Source organism: Acanthopagrus latus, chromosome 12 (assembly GCF_904848185.1).
Source record: "Acanthopagrus latus isolate v.2019 chromosome 12, fAcaLat1.1, whole genome shotgun sequence".
Lineage (NCBI taxonomy): Eukaryota > Metazoa > Chordata > Actinopteri > Spariformes > Sparidae > Acanthopagrus > Acanthopagrus latus.
Window position 1 is genome coordinate 5,398,811 of NC_051050.1, and position 13,686 is coordinate 5,412,496.

General features: G+C 42.0%; 1 protein-coding gene across 3 annotated transcripts in view; it reads left to right on the forward strand.

The window, feature by feature from the left end:
* Nucleotides 1-13,686, forward strand: part of tjp2a (tight junction protein 2a (zona occludens 2)) — a 36,838-nt gene that overhangs the window by 20,237 nt on the left and 2,915 nt on the right. For all 3 annotated transcript variants that reach the window (XM_037116424.1, XM_037116422.1, XM_037116423.1), the window contains 20 exons: nt 1,766-1,890; nt 2,583-2,685; nt 2,940-3,717; nt 4,079-4,182; nt 5,499-5,652; nt 6,837-6,948; nt 7,847-7,977; nt 8,065-8,149; nt 8,291-8,441; nt 8,778-8,886; nt 9,439-9,658; nt 9,966-10,153; nt 10,262-10,357; nt 10,452-10,531; nt 10,612-10,822; nt 11,234-11,334; nt 11,438-11,662; nt 11,798-11,902; nt 12,041-12,247; nt 12,731-12,808. In XM_037116424.1, coding sequence (XP_036972319.1) covers nt 1,766-1,890; nt 2,583-2,685; nt 2,940-3,717; nt 4,079-4,182; nt 5,499-5,652; nt 6,837-6,948; nt 7,847-7,977; nt 8,065-8,149; nt 8,291-8,441; nt 8,778-8,886; nt 9,439-9,658; nt 9,966-10,153; nt 10,262-10,357; nt 10,452-10,531; nt 10,612-10,822; nt 11,234-11,334; nt 11,438-11,662; nt 11,798-11,902; nt 12,041-12,247; nt 12,731-12,808 — 3,363 coding nt within the window. The remainder of the gene's footprint in view (nt 1-1,765; nt 1,891-2,582; nt 2,686-2,939; nt 3,718-4,078; nt 4,183-5,498; nt 5,653-6,836; nt 6,949-7,846; nt 7,978-8,064; nt 8,150-8,290; nt 8,442-8,777; nt 8,887-9,438; nt 9,659-9,965; nt 10,154-10,261; nt 10,358-10,451; nt 10,532-10,611; nt 10,823-11,233; nt 11,335-11,437; nt 11,663-11,797; nt 11,903-12,040; nt 12,248-12,730; nt 12,809-13,686) is intronic.

The window sequence follows — 13,686 nt, forward strand, 5'->3', positions numbered from 1 at the left end:
ATTTGGCCAGAATATTATATCTCAATATTTTTAGACTATATCACAATATATGACATGTGTCAATATTTTGATATTTTGGTGTTGTCTCCTCAAAAGCACTCCATAAATGCTGCAACTGGGCAACAAAGTCAGATTTCATACTTTTGACCATATACCTCAGTATCAATATTGCAACAGTATTGTAGGGATGATTGTAGGTAATTTGACATTTTCTTAACACAGTGAGTCTTTTATAAATAAAAAACTTTTTTTAAGTATAATGTAAATAATAATAATATATATATTTTATATATATAACATATACAAATATATTATAATTATTTAAATAATATTGTAAAAATAGTATTTTTTAGAATGATTTATATAAAAAAATATAATCACATCACTGTCATTTTCCACAGTGATGTGGATATAATGACAAAATAAAGATGAGTGTTACAACAGTAGAACAGTCAATTTTACACAATGCAGAAAAGACCACACTTACATCACAATACAATAATTTCCTAAATCTAATATTTACAGTGTATAGTCTTATATCATGATATGATATTAATTTATTTCCCAGCCTTGGCTTGACATGATAAAATATAGTTGTTAACTCTAACAAAGTAATCCTAATAACCCTAACTCTAACTTTAACAGAATGTAAAAACTAGACAAGCCTGACAGAAGAAGACAGCCATCATCTGACTTAACAGACACACAGCTGTTTTTAACCTTTCTTTTATTCCTTTTAATAATTAAAAATTACATTCAGTAACAATGACAAAACAACATGAAATCACAAAAGTCTCCATGTTTACTTGCAATATTACAGAGTTGCTGCTATTTCAAAATAACAGTATGTAGTGTTCTTGAATAATCATTCACAGGAACACACACACACGCACATTATATCCCATCATTTCCTGCCTCAACCACTAGTAGAATAGTGGTATCACAGTGGCTTTAACAGTCTTTACTGCCATTTCTTATTCGTGAAGCAGTGTGCTGATGTTCCTGCTTCTCTAACACAGTTGAAAAACAACACACCAGTTGTTTTCTTTTAGTTTGTTTTATCGGTAATCTCTTCTCTCCCTTGCTCTTAAACCTTTTGAAAAATCTGATCACGTCAAACATGTTTCTTGTCAAGCTGTTTCTGTCTTCATGTCTGCTTCTCTTGTGGTCCTTTATTTCCCCCTCGGTTTGTTTCTCTGCTCATGCTTTTTCCATCCCTCTGCCTTTGTGGCCATCTGTTAGAGACAGAGGGAAGAGTAGAATTGTGTGGGGTTTTTTTAAGTACAGATGGAAGGGAGGGGATAAAGAGACGGGGTCATCAAATCTCTGACCTAATCTCATCTGGGCGAACTGGAGCGGTGGCAGGTAGAATCATTCAAATCCGAAACATGTTGCCAAGGAAGCGAGGAGCCTTTAAAACGGAGTTGTTTGGGCTTGTTGACATATATTCAACACTTTTTTTAATTTAAATGTACTGTCACACTGCTCATACACACTTCGATATTTTGAAGCCAAGGGATTAGCATCGTTGTTAATCACACACCACGCTAGAAGATGGACATGTAGGCCCTGAACTACTGCACAATCATACATGACTCCAGTATGTACAACTGTAATCGCAATCTGAGCCAAAATCCCTTTAATCACAATGCACAATACACATGCAGCCATGATGATACAGTGTGAGTTGACGCACACCACAAGGATTAAAGGACACACACACACACACACACGACATGATATATGTTGTATTTTCTGTCCTCAGGATCCAAAGATGGGCTTTGGCATCGCTGTGTCAGGGGGGCGGGACAACCCGAACGAGGAAAGTGGTGAGACGTCCATTGTGGTGTCCGACGTCCTGCAGGGAGGACCTGCCGACGGCCTGTTGTTGTGCGTATTGTTGTTGGTCATAATTTTAAAGTCTTACTATTTGTGTTTCATTCAATGGGGGTATAACTAAACTATGACCCCTTGTAGAGATTTTACTGCCCCTTTTAATATTCCTGTGTGTGATTGACCACGATGGGCTAGAAAAATATTTATCAGGACCATTTTATTGTAATTACATTACAGATTTTGTCAGTATTTGATTTACAGTCTTTTTTTATGACATACTGTATTAAAATTAAAAAAACATATCCTTGATAGGTAACTTTTGCTTACACCATCCCCTTTGGCATAGTTCTCCAACACAAACCTATGACTCATTCAATCAATCAGTCTGTGTAATATTTGTATTAACTTTTATGTGGCAACTGACAACTGGGATTAATTTAGTGATTAAAAACAAATCAAAGCTGTCCAACATATTTTTATGGCTTAAAAGATTTATTTCCTTACTTGCAGCGGTCACATTTAATTTAGTGAGGCTCCTAGCTATCAGCTGAACAAATACAATGCCGGTCGGTGTTCTATATGTTGCTCTAGGTTCATATGAAAATATAAAATTACATATAAAAGTTATGTCTTTATTTTGGGATTTACATTTTGCAGCCTGAGAATACCTGAATAACTATAAACTTAAATTCAACTTAAATTCATTTTAGCATGTCAAACTTACGTCAGTGTGTGTTTGTGTTTAGTGAGAATGACCGAGTGGTGCAGGTGAATGCCATCGCCATGGAGGGGGCTCTCCACACCTTTGCTGTCCAGACCCTCAGGAAGTGTGGCAAAGTAGCAAAAATTGTAAGTAAAGCCTTTGGTTCTTTGTTGGTTTATGATGAAAATGTATGCATTTAAGTTGCATAACATACAGTTATGATGTTGTTGGTTTGAAACTGACTCGGAAATGTTATCACATATATCGATCGCTCTCTCTTTCTCCGTGTGTGTCATTGCTGTCTCTCTAATTTTAGCAACAAGAAAGGTTACAAACCCAGAAATGTAATTTATAAAGAATTATGATTATTTGAAGATATCTTTGTCTTGTTAATCAACAGACAGTGAAGAGGCCCAGGAAGGTCCCAGTCAATCTGCTGAACCGACCCCCCTCACCTGATGACAGAGTCTTCAACAACGACTACAATGATGATTACAACTACGATCAGGACCGCCGCAGTGTGTACAGCGGCCGGAGTGGCGGTGGGCGGGACCACAGCCTGGAGAGGGAACGTGGCGGAGGAGGCTACATGGATTCTGGCTATCACACACGTGAACGTGACTATGACCGGCGGGAACGTGGCAGGAGCGCTGAGAGAGACCTGAGCCCGGACCGGCAATACAGGAGAGACGGCAGCAGAGGTCGCACTTTGGACAAAGAGCGCAGCCCAGAGCGGCCCTACAGGGGAGACCACACACTAGGCCGAGACTACAGCCCGGACAGAAGGTATCGCAGCGAACGTGCATTAGACAGAGACCACAGTCCTGATCGGCGTTATCGCAGTGAAAGAGCCCTCGACAGGGAGTACAGTCCAGACAGACGCTACCGCAGTGAGCGAACTCTGGACCGCACCGACAGCCCAGACCTGCGTGCCAGGCGTGACAGCCACAGCCCAGCTCGAGGACGGCGCGACCACAGCTTTGAACGAGGACGTGACCGCATCCCCAGTGACCCAAGGAAATACGAGGAGCCGCTGAAGCGGAGTGGGAGCAGAGACCGCCTGGACCGCTCTCCGTCACCTGCTGCCATGCCCATCCCTTTGCCCCGCCCCGTCCGGGACCTGGAACCACTGGAGAAACCCCTGAGTGTGCTGCTGCTGAAGAACCGGCCCAACGAAGGTGAGAAACCATCAAACCTTTTTACTAGTTTCTATTGTTGAGCTGTCAGACTTCATTCTGATAAACAAATTATATACTTGGAACCTTCAAAATTTTAAATTACCAGAGATTCAGAACTGAAGCATGAAGTAAGAATGCTATTGCATTTAACAAACAAAGGCAAGCAATTTCCCAGGTGTTAAAGAACATGTAAGCGCTAAATAAATTCTGTTTTTTTCATTTACTGTGAATCAGTAACTGAGTGATCAAGAATAAGTAAACAAGAATACCAGATTTCCACAATGCTTTATACCACCAATTTTAAAACACAGTTTCTGTGATGATACCACGCAAGATGATTCTTTTTCACCATCTTTTCCAGAGTATGGCCTTCGTCTGGGAAGTCAGCTCTTCATCAAAGAAATGACCAACACGGGACTTGCCAGCAGAGATGGGAATCTGCAGGAAGGGGACATCATACTAAAGGTAGGGTCAACGTTTTCTCTCACTGTCAAGCATTGCCTGAGAGTAGGATGCATAAGTCATATTATTAAATTGATTAATCTCTCTTTTTTGTACGTGAGGAGAAATGGAATAAAATATTTGATATAATTTCACTAGTGTTTAATCACCTAAAACAAAGAATTGTTGTATGTACTGCCATGTTTCTAAAGTAGCTTAGAACAGATGAACAAAAAACTGACTCTACAGAGGGCTTTTTGCATTTTAGCAGCCACTGTAGATGAGTGTAGTTGAGGGGTATTCTTTTGGTTGCATTCTGCAACCTCAACACTAGATGCTACTTAACCCTACACACTGGACATGTAATGGTTAAAAATAGTGAAAAACACCCCTAACAAGTTTTAAGAGGCCAAAGTGATGTTTTCTGGGAGCTTATCTTGTCTGACAAAAAAACCAACAATATTCAATTTACAGTGACGTAAAACAGAAAAAATAAGCACATCAGACTCACATCAGACAAAGCTGAACAAATAGATTTCAGTCTTGCATACAAAATTATCAATTTGATTATTAAGATGACATAACTTTTTCTTGGGGCCTTCAGGCCCGGTGTGGTCAGCTCAAACGCCAACTTCTGCTCAAACTTACCATCATTTATGATGTCATGTAGAGCTGGCCAATATAAGTCGATGATTCGAATCATCTGTTATATAGAACCTGAGTCAACTTGCATTGTGTTGAATCAGTGTTGTTTCGTAACTGCGTCATTTGACACCTAGCAATTGAGGAGCAATAGCATGGCTGGCTGTAAACTATACAAAATGACCAAAATCAGAAAGTAGATGGTGAGATGACTCTGTCAGTGAAATGAGCTAAAGCACTTTTCAGACAGTGGTACAGCCTCCTCTACTGCCGTCCACTGTGATTGAAACCTGGGCTGACACTGCTGTCAGTAGCACAGCAGAAGAGACGGTATGTGGTGCAACTGAACCACAATCAAAATGCACACTTTTACCTTCTCTGACTGTGGAAATCTGATGGGGTTTTTTTTTTATATCACAGATGGCAAAGAACAGCAGTGAAATGTAAACAGTTAAACAAAAAAAAAAATAACAATCAGTTAAATGTTTTTTTTCTAGCAGCCACATCATCTGTTTCCAGGCCTATTGTATTTATAAAAAACATTTTTGAATAAATTAGAAAAAGGGAAGTTTTCTTCTCAAAGATTTTTAAAGTCTCTCCACAGCTGTACTGTTTGAATCCTGCAGGGCTCATACTGTTGCATTGTTTTTTTGTAGCGCAGTGATAACCATCTCTCTCTCTCTCTCTCTCTCTGTCAGATTAATGGTACAGTGACAGAGAACCTGTCGCTGAGTGACGCAGGGAAGCTGATTGAGAAGTCTCGCGGAAAGCTGCAGCTGGTGGTGCAGAGAGACAAACGGCAGGTGCTGATCCGAGTCCCCCCGATGGTTGACAGCGACTCGGAGCTCGATGGTGAGAGATACTCGAAACTGAAAAGCAGCAGGTCCTATCCAGTGTAAAGAAAAACTGGCGAGTGGCTGCCATCATCACATATAAACCCACTGTGTATGAAATTCATATAAATCAACTGTGGAAACATTGTTGCTGTTGTTGTTGCTGTTGTATTTGTCCTCCAAACCTGTTTTCCATTCATAAAATAAAGGTTTTACTCACACGTCACAGTATTTAGTTTTATTTGATTATTAACCACTAACCAGTTGCCTGAGTATTTAACATGTACACATACTTCACATAGCAGAACCAGCACTATGAACTAACCAGAGACTCACCAAACCATCATCATTGTTCCTCCACCAATGATTACTCACTCCTTTATACCTGGTTTTAGTGTCACATGACCAGATGGCATGCCGTGATTGGTTGGGACCAATCTAGATAAGTGGTGTGAGTGGATTGTTCACCAACCAAATGTTTACACGGAGGGGGGGGGATAGCCAGAAGACCGGTGACCCACTTTGTATGGTTTTGGGTGTGTGTGTGTATGTGTGCGCGTGTGTGTGTGTGTGTGTGCATGTGCATGTGTGAAAGTGGTCACTCGCCTCAGGCAGGGTGATCTAATCTGGCATCATAATCCTAGTACTGGATATGACAGAATTTCATTATGTTAAGGTTCGCACCGCAGCAGGCCTCTGGTGTATGCCGTCCAGCATCCCTCTCTGTAACCATCTCTGAGAACAATAGGGCCTGATCGAGTGTGCGTGACTGTGAGTGAGGATTTTCAGCTATGCAAGGTTCAAATCACCTGAAGTGCATCTCCCTCATTTTGCTGTAGCCGTATTGCCATGCTTCATCAATCATGCCATGTTGCAATGCATGAAAACATCATTGTCCTGTTAAGTTTCAGCGATCTTTGTTAAAATCCCTCGAGCATGATTACACCATGTACTCCACTTTGTGTCGTAATGTGACCTTTGTTTGTCCGTGTGCACATTTCTGTCTCCATGACCTGTGGGCCATTTGAATATTTAATACAATTTTCATGATGTAACTTTTTAGAAATACAGGCACATCAAGGAGAAATCACACATTTCACTCTTTTGGATGATTTTTATTACCTGAACACGAAGACAACGAGGGAGCCCGAAATTTTGTTCAGAATGATATTTTTCTGCCCGTTTTGTTGTTTTGCATTGCAGATATCTCAGAGATCGAATCGTACCGCTCCTACTCCCCACAGGATGACAGGCGGGGCCACCACTCCGACCTCTCCTCCCACTCCTCCAATGAGAGGCTGAGAGATAAGCCCAGGTAAGATGTCATTTGATTGTAAAGCCATGGGAAGGAATTAGATCCTCCCCCAAAGATTTAACGACTTGATTGTTTTTATTGGGTTCAGGATCTACAGAAATTTGGAAATCACTTTTAGATGATCAAAGCCAGCTTTACTAAGACGTCCCCCGTGTTTTAGTATCGGTGTGTTGTTAAATACAGCAGAAAATCAGGATAATGCAGGATTATGTTGGTCAAAGCCTCATGAAGCTTAATCAATGGATTCAGAGAAATTTCTCCTCAATGATTTAATGTGATGCGCTACGTGCCATAACATTTAAGTTGTCCATACATTTATTTTTCACCGTTTATCTTGATCGACTTTTGAGAAGAAGCTTTGCGTTTCAGTTTCAGGGGTTGATGGATGACATGCAGCAAAGTTACCCTGCTAAACTCACATTTTGTCAGGATATTTGCAGGTACTTAGAAGGTCTTAGACAGTCTTAAATTTGTCAGGTCTAATTCCAGTTATCCATCCTTTAATTTCGTTCAGTCAAAGTAGTCGAGCTCTTCTCCCTGAGTCCACATTTCTGAAATTAAAATCTTCAGACCTACTGAACCTTCTTTATATTTGCACTTACCTGTTGGCAGAATATAGATGAACCTGAATTACTCTGAGCCATATACCTACATAAAACCTACTGCGGCAAAGGACCACATGTAGTATACACTACAGACCTTGATAGTTAGCTGTAATACTTGAATGAGGGAGACAGGATTTGTCCAAAAATCTGCCTTAGATTTGTTTAAAATGATTGATTGATTGACAGGTTGTAAAAGGCATTGATTTAAGGTGCATGATAACCTGTACACACACTGTTTTCGGTCACCAGAATGATTAGACGTGTTCTGATACTTGAACTTGTGATATCTCCAGAGAGGACCCGCCCAACAGGCTGGCAAAAATGGGCGCCATGGCGACACCATTCCGAGCTCCTGACAGAGCTGTGGATGACACGCCCCCTTTACCAACAGAGAGGGAGGAGTCTCGAGCAGAAACACCACCAGGTATAAGCTTGTGTTCTCAGTTATATATCAATCACCAGTTTTGACGAGATGCAAATTTGAAAACTGCAGTCTTTTCTATTTCGGCAGCGCCAGCGGCCATTGTAGCCCCAAAGGTTCATGCTCCCCCCAAGGTGCCAGTGAAGCCAAGCATAGAGGACCAGGAAATATATGGGTCAGTGTATTTGAAAAAGTAATCCTGGTCACACTGTTGAGATTTTTCACCACACATCAGTTGGATCAGCTCAAATTTGTGTAGAAGTTTCTTTGTTTTCATTTCCTTTGTTGTGACTGAAATCTTGCTTTCATCGTTCAGGCCGAACACAGTGATGGTGCGTTTCCAGAAAGGTGACAGCGTGGGTCTGAGGCTGGCGGGAGGAAATGATGTCGGTATCTTCATTGCTGGCGTTCAGGAAGACAGCGCGGCCGAGCAGGAGGGTCTGCGCACAGGAGATCAGATCATGAAGGTGAGACTTCTTATATTCCACATTAAATACACGCGGATAAAACATTGAGGTGACTCAACAGCACAAGACAAAGTTAGTCAGGATGCCCTTTAGACTCTTACCAGGCTGTAGGTGCCTTTGCTTGAAGAGGAAAGACATACACAAGAAAGGCTTAGTTAAAGTTATGTAACCACACAGAGTTTCGATTGGGCCTTTAACTTTAACTGATTACTGTGTGTTGTGTCTCATGGTTCATCAGTTAAAGATGGGCTCAGTCAAGAAGTAATCCATCCTCTGTCTATTTTATACAATACCACTTTTTCTTAAAGTGTTTTTTGTCTGTCCGGACTGTTTCAGGTGAACAACATGGACTTCAGGGGCATGGTGCGTGAGGATGCTGTCCTCTACCTCCTGGAGATTCCCAAAGGAGAAGAAGTAACCATTCTTGCTCAAAGCAAACCTGACGGTACTGTTGTGTATAGACAATGGCTGCTAATAAAAATAATACAAATATTAATTGTTGTTAATAACAAAATGTTTAAGAAGGTACAAAAAAAACAGTAAAACATGCTAAAATATTTGAACCCCACACTTAAGTTGACAGTTACCTTTGTCTACACTCTACACTCAGCTTAAACAAAGGCTGAAACGAATTCAGTGTCTTTTGCCATTCAAATAAAGTCCAAATAAAGGGGCATAATCAATATATAACTGGATTCACTTAGCCGAACACTCTGATGGCATTGTCAAGTTGGGGATTGTTTGTATAAGCAATAGATATTTTTTAGATTTTGGGTTGAAGAGATTTAGTACGTAGACCGAGAAAGGCCCTGGACCTAGAATCGAGCCCCTTGGTACACCAAACCCACAACACAATACTGTGAGATATTGTACTTCATTTAGTGTTGTTTTTTGTTTGGTTTTGTGGTCTTTAGTACAAGGTTTTTACCTGCTGAAGCTCAGTGAGTGGATAAACCCAGACTCATGTGTTCTTTTTTAAATGTGTTTTCTGTTTCAGTGTACAAGGACATTTTAGCATCTGGCAGAGGTGACTCCTTCTTCATCAGGACACACTTTGAGTATGAGAAGGAGGCTCCTCAGAGCCTTCCTTTCAGCAGAGGAGAGATCTTCAAAGTGACAGACACACTTTATGATGGCAAATTGGGTAACTGGCTGGCAATCCGTTCTGACAAAGACAACCAGCTGATGGAGAAAGGAATCATCCCCAACAAGAGCAGGTGTGTGCAGGGTTTGTGGGGTAGTTATGTGTGTTGGGTTAATTACTTGTTAAAGTGATTTGTATAATATGTGTGAAGCTGTACTGTTAGTGTTGGCCATGCTGGAAGAAATTAAAGTCATTTCCTGGCTTTGAAGCAGCTGGCAACTACTAAATCCTCTGATCAGCTCTATAGTCCAGCCCAGCTCAGATCACCAAGAGTCACTCCAAATCATTTAGCTTGGAAAATTGAGCATTAATTAAAAAAAAGTTAGAATTGGTTATGTGACATGATGCTGACTAAGGCTCGTATTCATTTTGTCTCACAGAGCAGAGCAAATGGCCAACGTCCAGAACGCCGCCCGGGCAGCATCAGGTAACGACAGAGGAGACTTCTGGAGGCTGAGAGGTCAAAGGGCAGCGAAGAAGAAAGACTTGCGCAAGAGCCGAGAGGACCTGAGTGCAGCTCCAGTCACCACGCGATTCCCCGCCTACGAGAGAGTGGTCTTACGTGAAGGTACCCAAATCATTTATCCACTAGCTCCTCTGCAGTTTCACATAAAATATATTTTGATTGTTTATCTACCACTGACTAAATATGTGTCCTGTTTGATTGTTCGTTCAGCTGGTTTCAGGAGACCTGTGGTGATATTCGGGCCCATTTCTGATGCAGTGAATGAAAAACTGGCTAATGACATGCCGAACGAATATGTCATCGCCAGTAAGTGCTTACATCATACGATGTTGCATAACATATATAGACATTGTGTATTCTTGAATGACTGCATTGTGAAATGATTTCTTCCCTCCCATAGAAACTGAGCCCAAGGATGCAGGAAGTGAGAAATCCTCTGGAGTGGTGAGACTAAACACCATCCGACAAATCATTGAACAGGTACGGTACACTAAAAAAGAAAAGCAGCTTTATGAAAATACTCGTACATCATGTAATCCTCAACCACCCTGTTTCCTCAGGATCGTCACGCCCTATTGGATGTTACTCCCAAAGCTGTGGACACTCTGAACTACACCCAGTGGTATCCCATCGTCATCTTCCTGAACCCAGACAGTAAGCAAGGCATCAAGACCATGAGGAACCGCCTGGTACCTGGATCCAGCCGCAGCGCACGCAAACTGTACGAGCAGGCCGTCAAGCTGAGGAAGACCTGCTCGCACCTTTTCACTGGTGGGTTTTATTATGGAAGAAGCTGTTAATCCAAAGCAATAATGACAAGGAATGCAGATGTATGTAGAAAAATATAAATGTCTTTCAAGAATGCAAAAAGTACAAATGTGCAAGTAAAATTAGACTATTAAAGGAAAAATGGATGACAAAATAAAACATAAGGCTAACACACATACATTAAAACATTAGTTCAAATTAAGGATGCAAGAGATGAATCCTCATGCAACAACTATAACAACACTGGACTTTTTTAGAAAAGGATCAAAATACATATAGCAGAGATATCATATTTAATATTCCATGCATTCTTGTTTGTTTACCCACATAACACACAACTGACCCCTGGTGACTCGTGTAGATTCACACTGATTAACTGACATTGTTTGCTTGTTTGTCTTTGTGCACATTCAGCGACTATCGACCTGAACTCGGCCAATGATGCATGGTACGGCAGCGTGAAAGATTCCATTCAGGAGCAGCAGGACAGAGCTGTGTGGGTGTGTGAGGGCAAGGTGAGTCTCACTCTCCGTGTGTGTGACACATGTTTCAAACTAATATAAATTATGTAACTCTGTATTCCAGTACTGAGTCTGTATCATGACTTTCTCTCCTCAGTTGGAAGGTTCGGAGGAGGACCTGGATCTCCACGACGACCGCATGTCCTACCTATCGGCTATGAGCGCAGACTACCTGAGCATGGACAGCCGCCTGACCAGCGACTACGAAGACACAGCGGATGAGGGCGGGGCTTACACCGACAACGAGCTGGACGAGACATTGGACGAGCCACAGCCGGTGTCGGCCATCAGTCGATCATCAGAGCCCGTACTGCCAGATGAGGTGGGAGCGCCCGCTGATACTGCACAGTGTACATGTTGACTTGCTGTCATATTGGTGTTTGTTTAATCCGACCCTGCCAACCCTCCTGTGTGTGTATGTGTGTGTGTGTGTGTGTGTGTGTGTATGTGTGTGTAGAAGCCTCACCCTGAACCCCGGGGTCGTATGAGGAGGTCAGGGAGCAGAGAGGTGTTGAACAGAGAGCCCAGCCCTCCCCCCTCGTTTGTCCCTGAGCCCCCGAAGGTGAGATCCTCCCCCCTGCTTCCTCCCCATGAACATCGAAGCATTGCTGGCGATGTCATCCTCACCGAAACCCACCCCACAGCTGAACAAAGTTTTCAAATGGTCCAATACGTAACGCACAATCCTCTCCTGTGACAGGTGCGGGCCCAGACTCGGACTGACTCAACGCGGAGCTATGACTCACACTCCAGCAGCACCATCAGCAGTGACGCAGCAGGTGGAAACAGGCCGCCTCCCCCTCCCGTGGCCCTGAAGCCCAGCCTCAACCGTCTGAACCAGTCGTCAGAGGAGCAGAGCCCGGGGAAGGAGGAGCCGGACCCCGCCAACAAATCCTTCCTGGGCAAGGTTAGCGTCATCATTATTTCTTTGTCTGGTGCAGTTATAGATGAACAAAGTAGTTCCTGTTCTGGACTATTAAATCTCATGTTTCCACTTTAATAAATGACTCTTAAATTAACATTTTTTTTCTGGCTCATCTGGCATTAAGCCTGTTTTTTTTCTGATGTTCAAGAATGAAGCCTTAATCTAGTTATAAAATGATTTTTATTCCACTTTCTTCTTCCTTTGCTTTCTTTGCTTCTAATATGAAATAGAGAATGGGTGACCAGGTAACTGAGTGCGTCTCCATTCATCTTTCCCTCCTTTAATTCATAACTACCCATCACCCATCCTAATGGTGTTCTGCCGTCTTCATTTCACTAAATTATCATTAAAGAAATGCTTCATTTGACGTCACCTTCATATGAATCATGTCATGTGAATGTGCACTACATACTGTGACTCATCAGCAACTGGAAAGTTAATTAACGTTTGTTTCTTTCCTCCTAGATTAAAGCTTTTGAGCAGATGGACCACCTGGCCCGAGCTCAGAGGATGCTGGAACTGCAAGAGGCAGAAAATGCTCGAGTCAGTACTGGTTTCAGTCTTATTAGGGCCTGAAGCAGCTCTGAGCTGCTCTGACCTCATCCTTCATGTTGACTGTGGCAACACAACAGACAGAGAGATTAGCAGAGGATTGCAAAGAATTTCTTTTAAATGTGTATTTTTTTAATGCTCAGTGAATGCACATAAGAATACAATGTACTACAACACTGTAACCCCGAGGTGCCATACTCCCTCCATCTCATCAGTTTGGGTCATTTGAAAAAACTTACAGAGACAGTTCACCCCAAACTCAATAATACATTTTTTCCTCTTAACTGTAGCACTATTCATCCATCACGATTGTTTCGATGTGAACTGCAGAGCTTTTGAGACAACAGTTCTGGAGATGTCTGCCTTCTCTCCAATAGGATGGAACTACTTAGTTTGTGGTGCTCGAAGCACCAAGAAGACAAACATTTGAAAAACTTCACCAATGATGTCTCCTTCCAGAAATCTTGACCTGGCTACTCAAGATAACCCACAGACTTTGTTGTGAGCAGTTTGTTGTGGGAACTATTTTCTTTCTACCAGACTACACTCACGAACTGTTTGTGAGTGTAGTCCGGCAGAAAGGAACTGCAGTGACAAGAAGCTAATGCTTCTGACAACCAGGTGTAACATTAATGTTTGGCTACATTGTAATGTTAGCTGGCTAACAGTCAGCTACCTTATCATCCAAGAATCGATGCATGTTCCCTTCTGTGCATTAGTACGGAGTCTACCTGCAGAAAAAAAAACTTGGATGAAACTGCTCAAAACAAGGTCTGTGAGTTATCTGGAGTAACCAGGTCATGGTTTCTGTAGAGAAACACTGCCGATGAGTATTTCAAATGTTTCTTGGGTGCTTTGAGTACCACAAG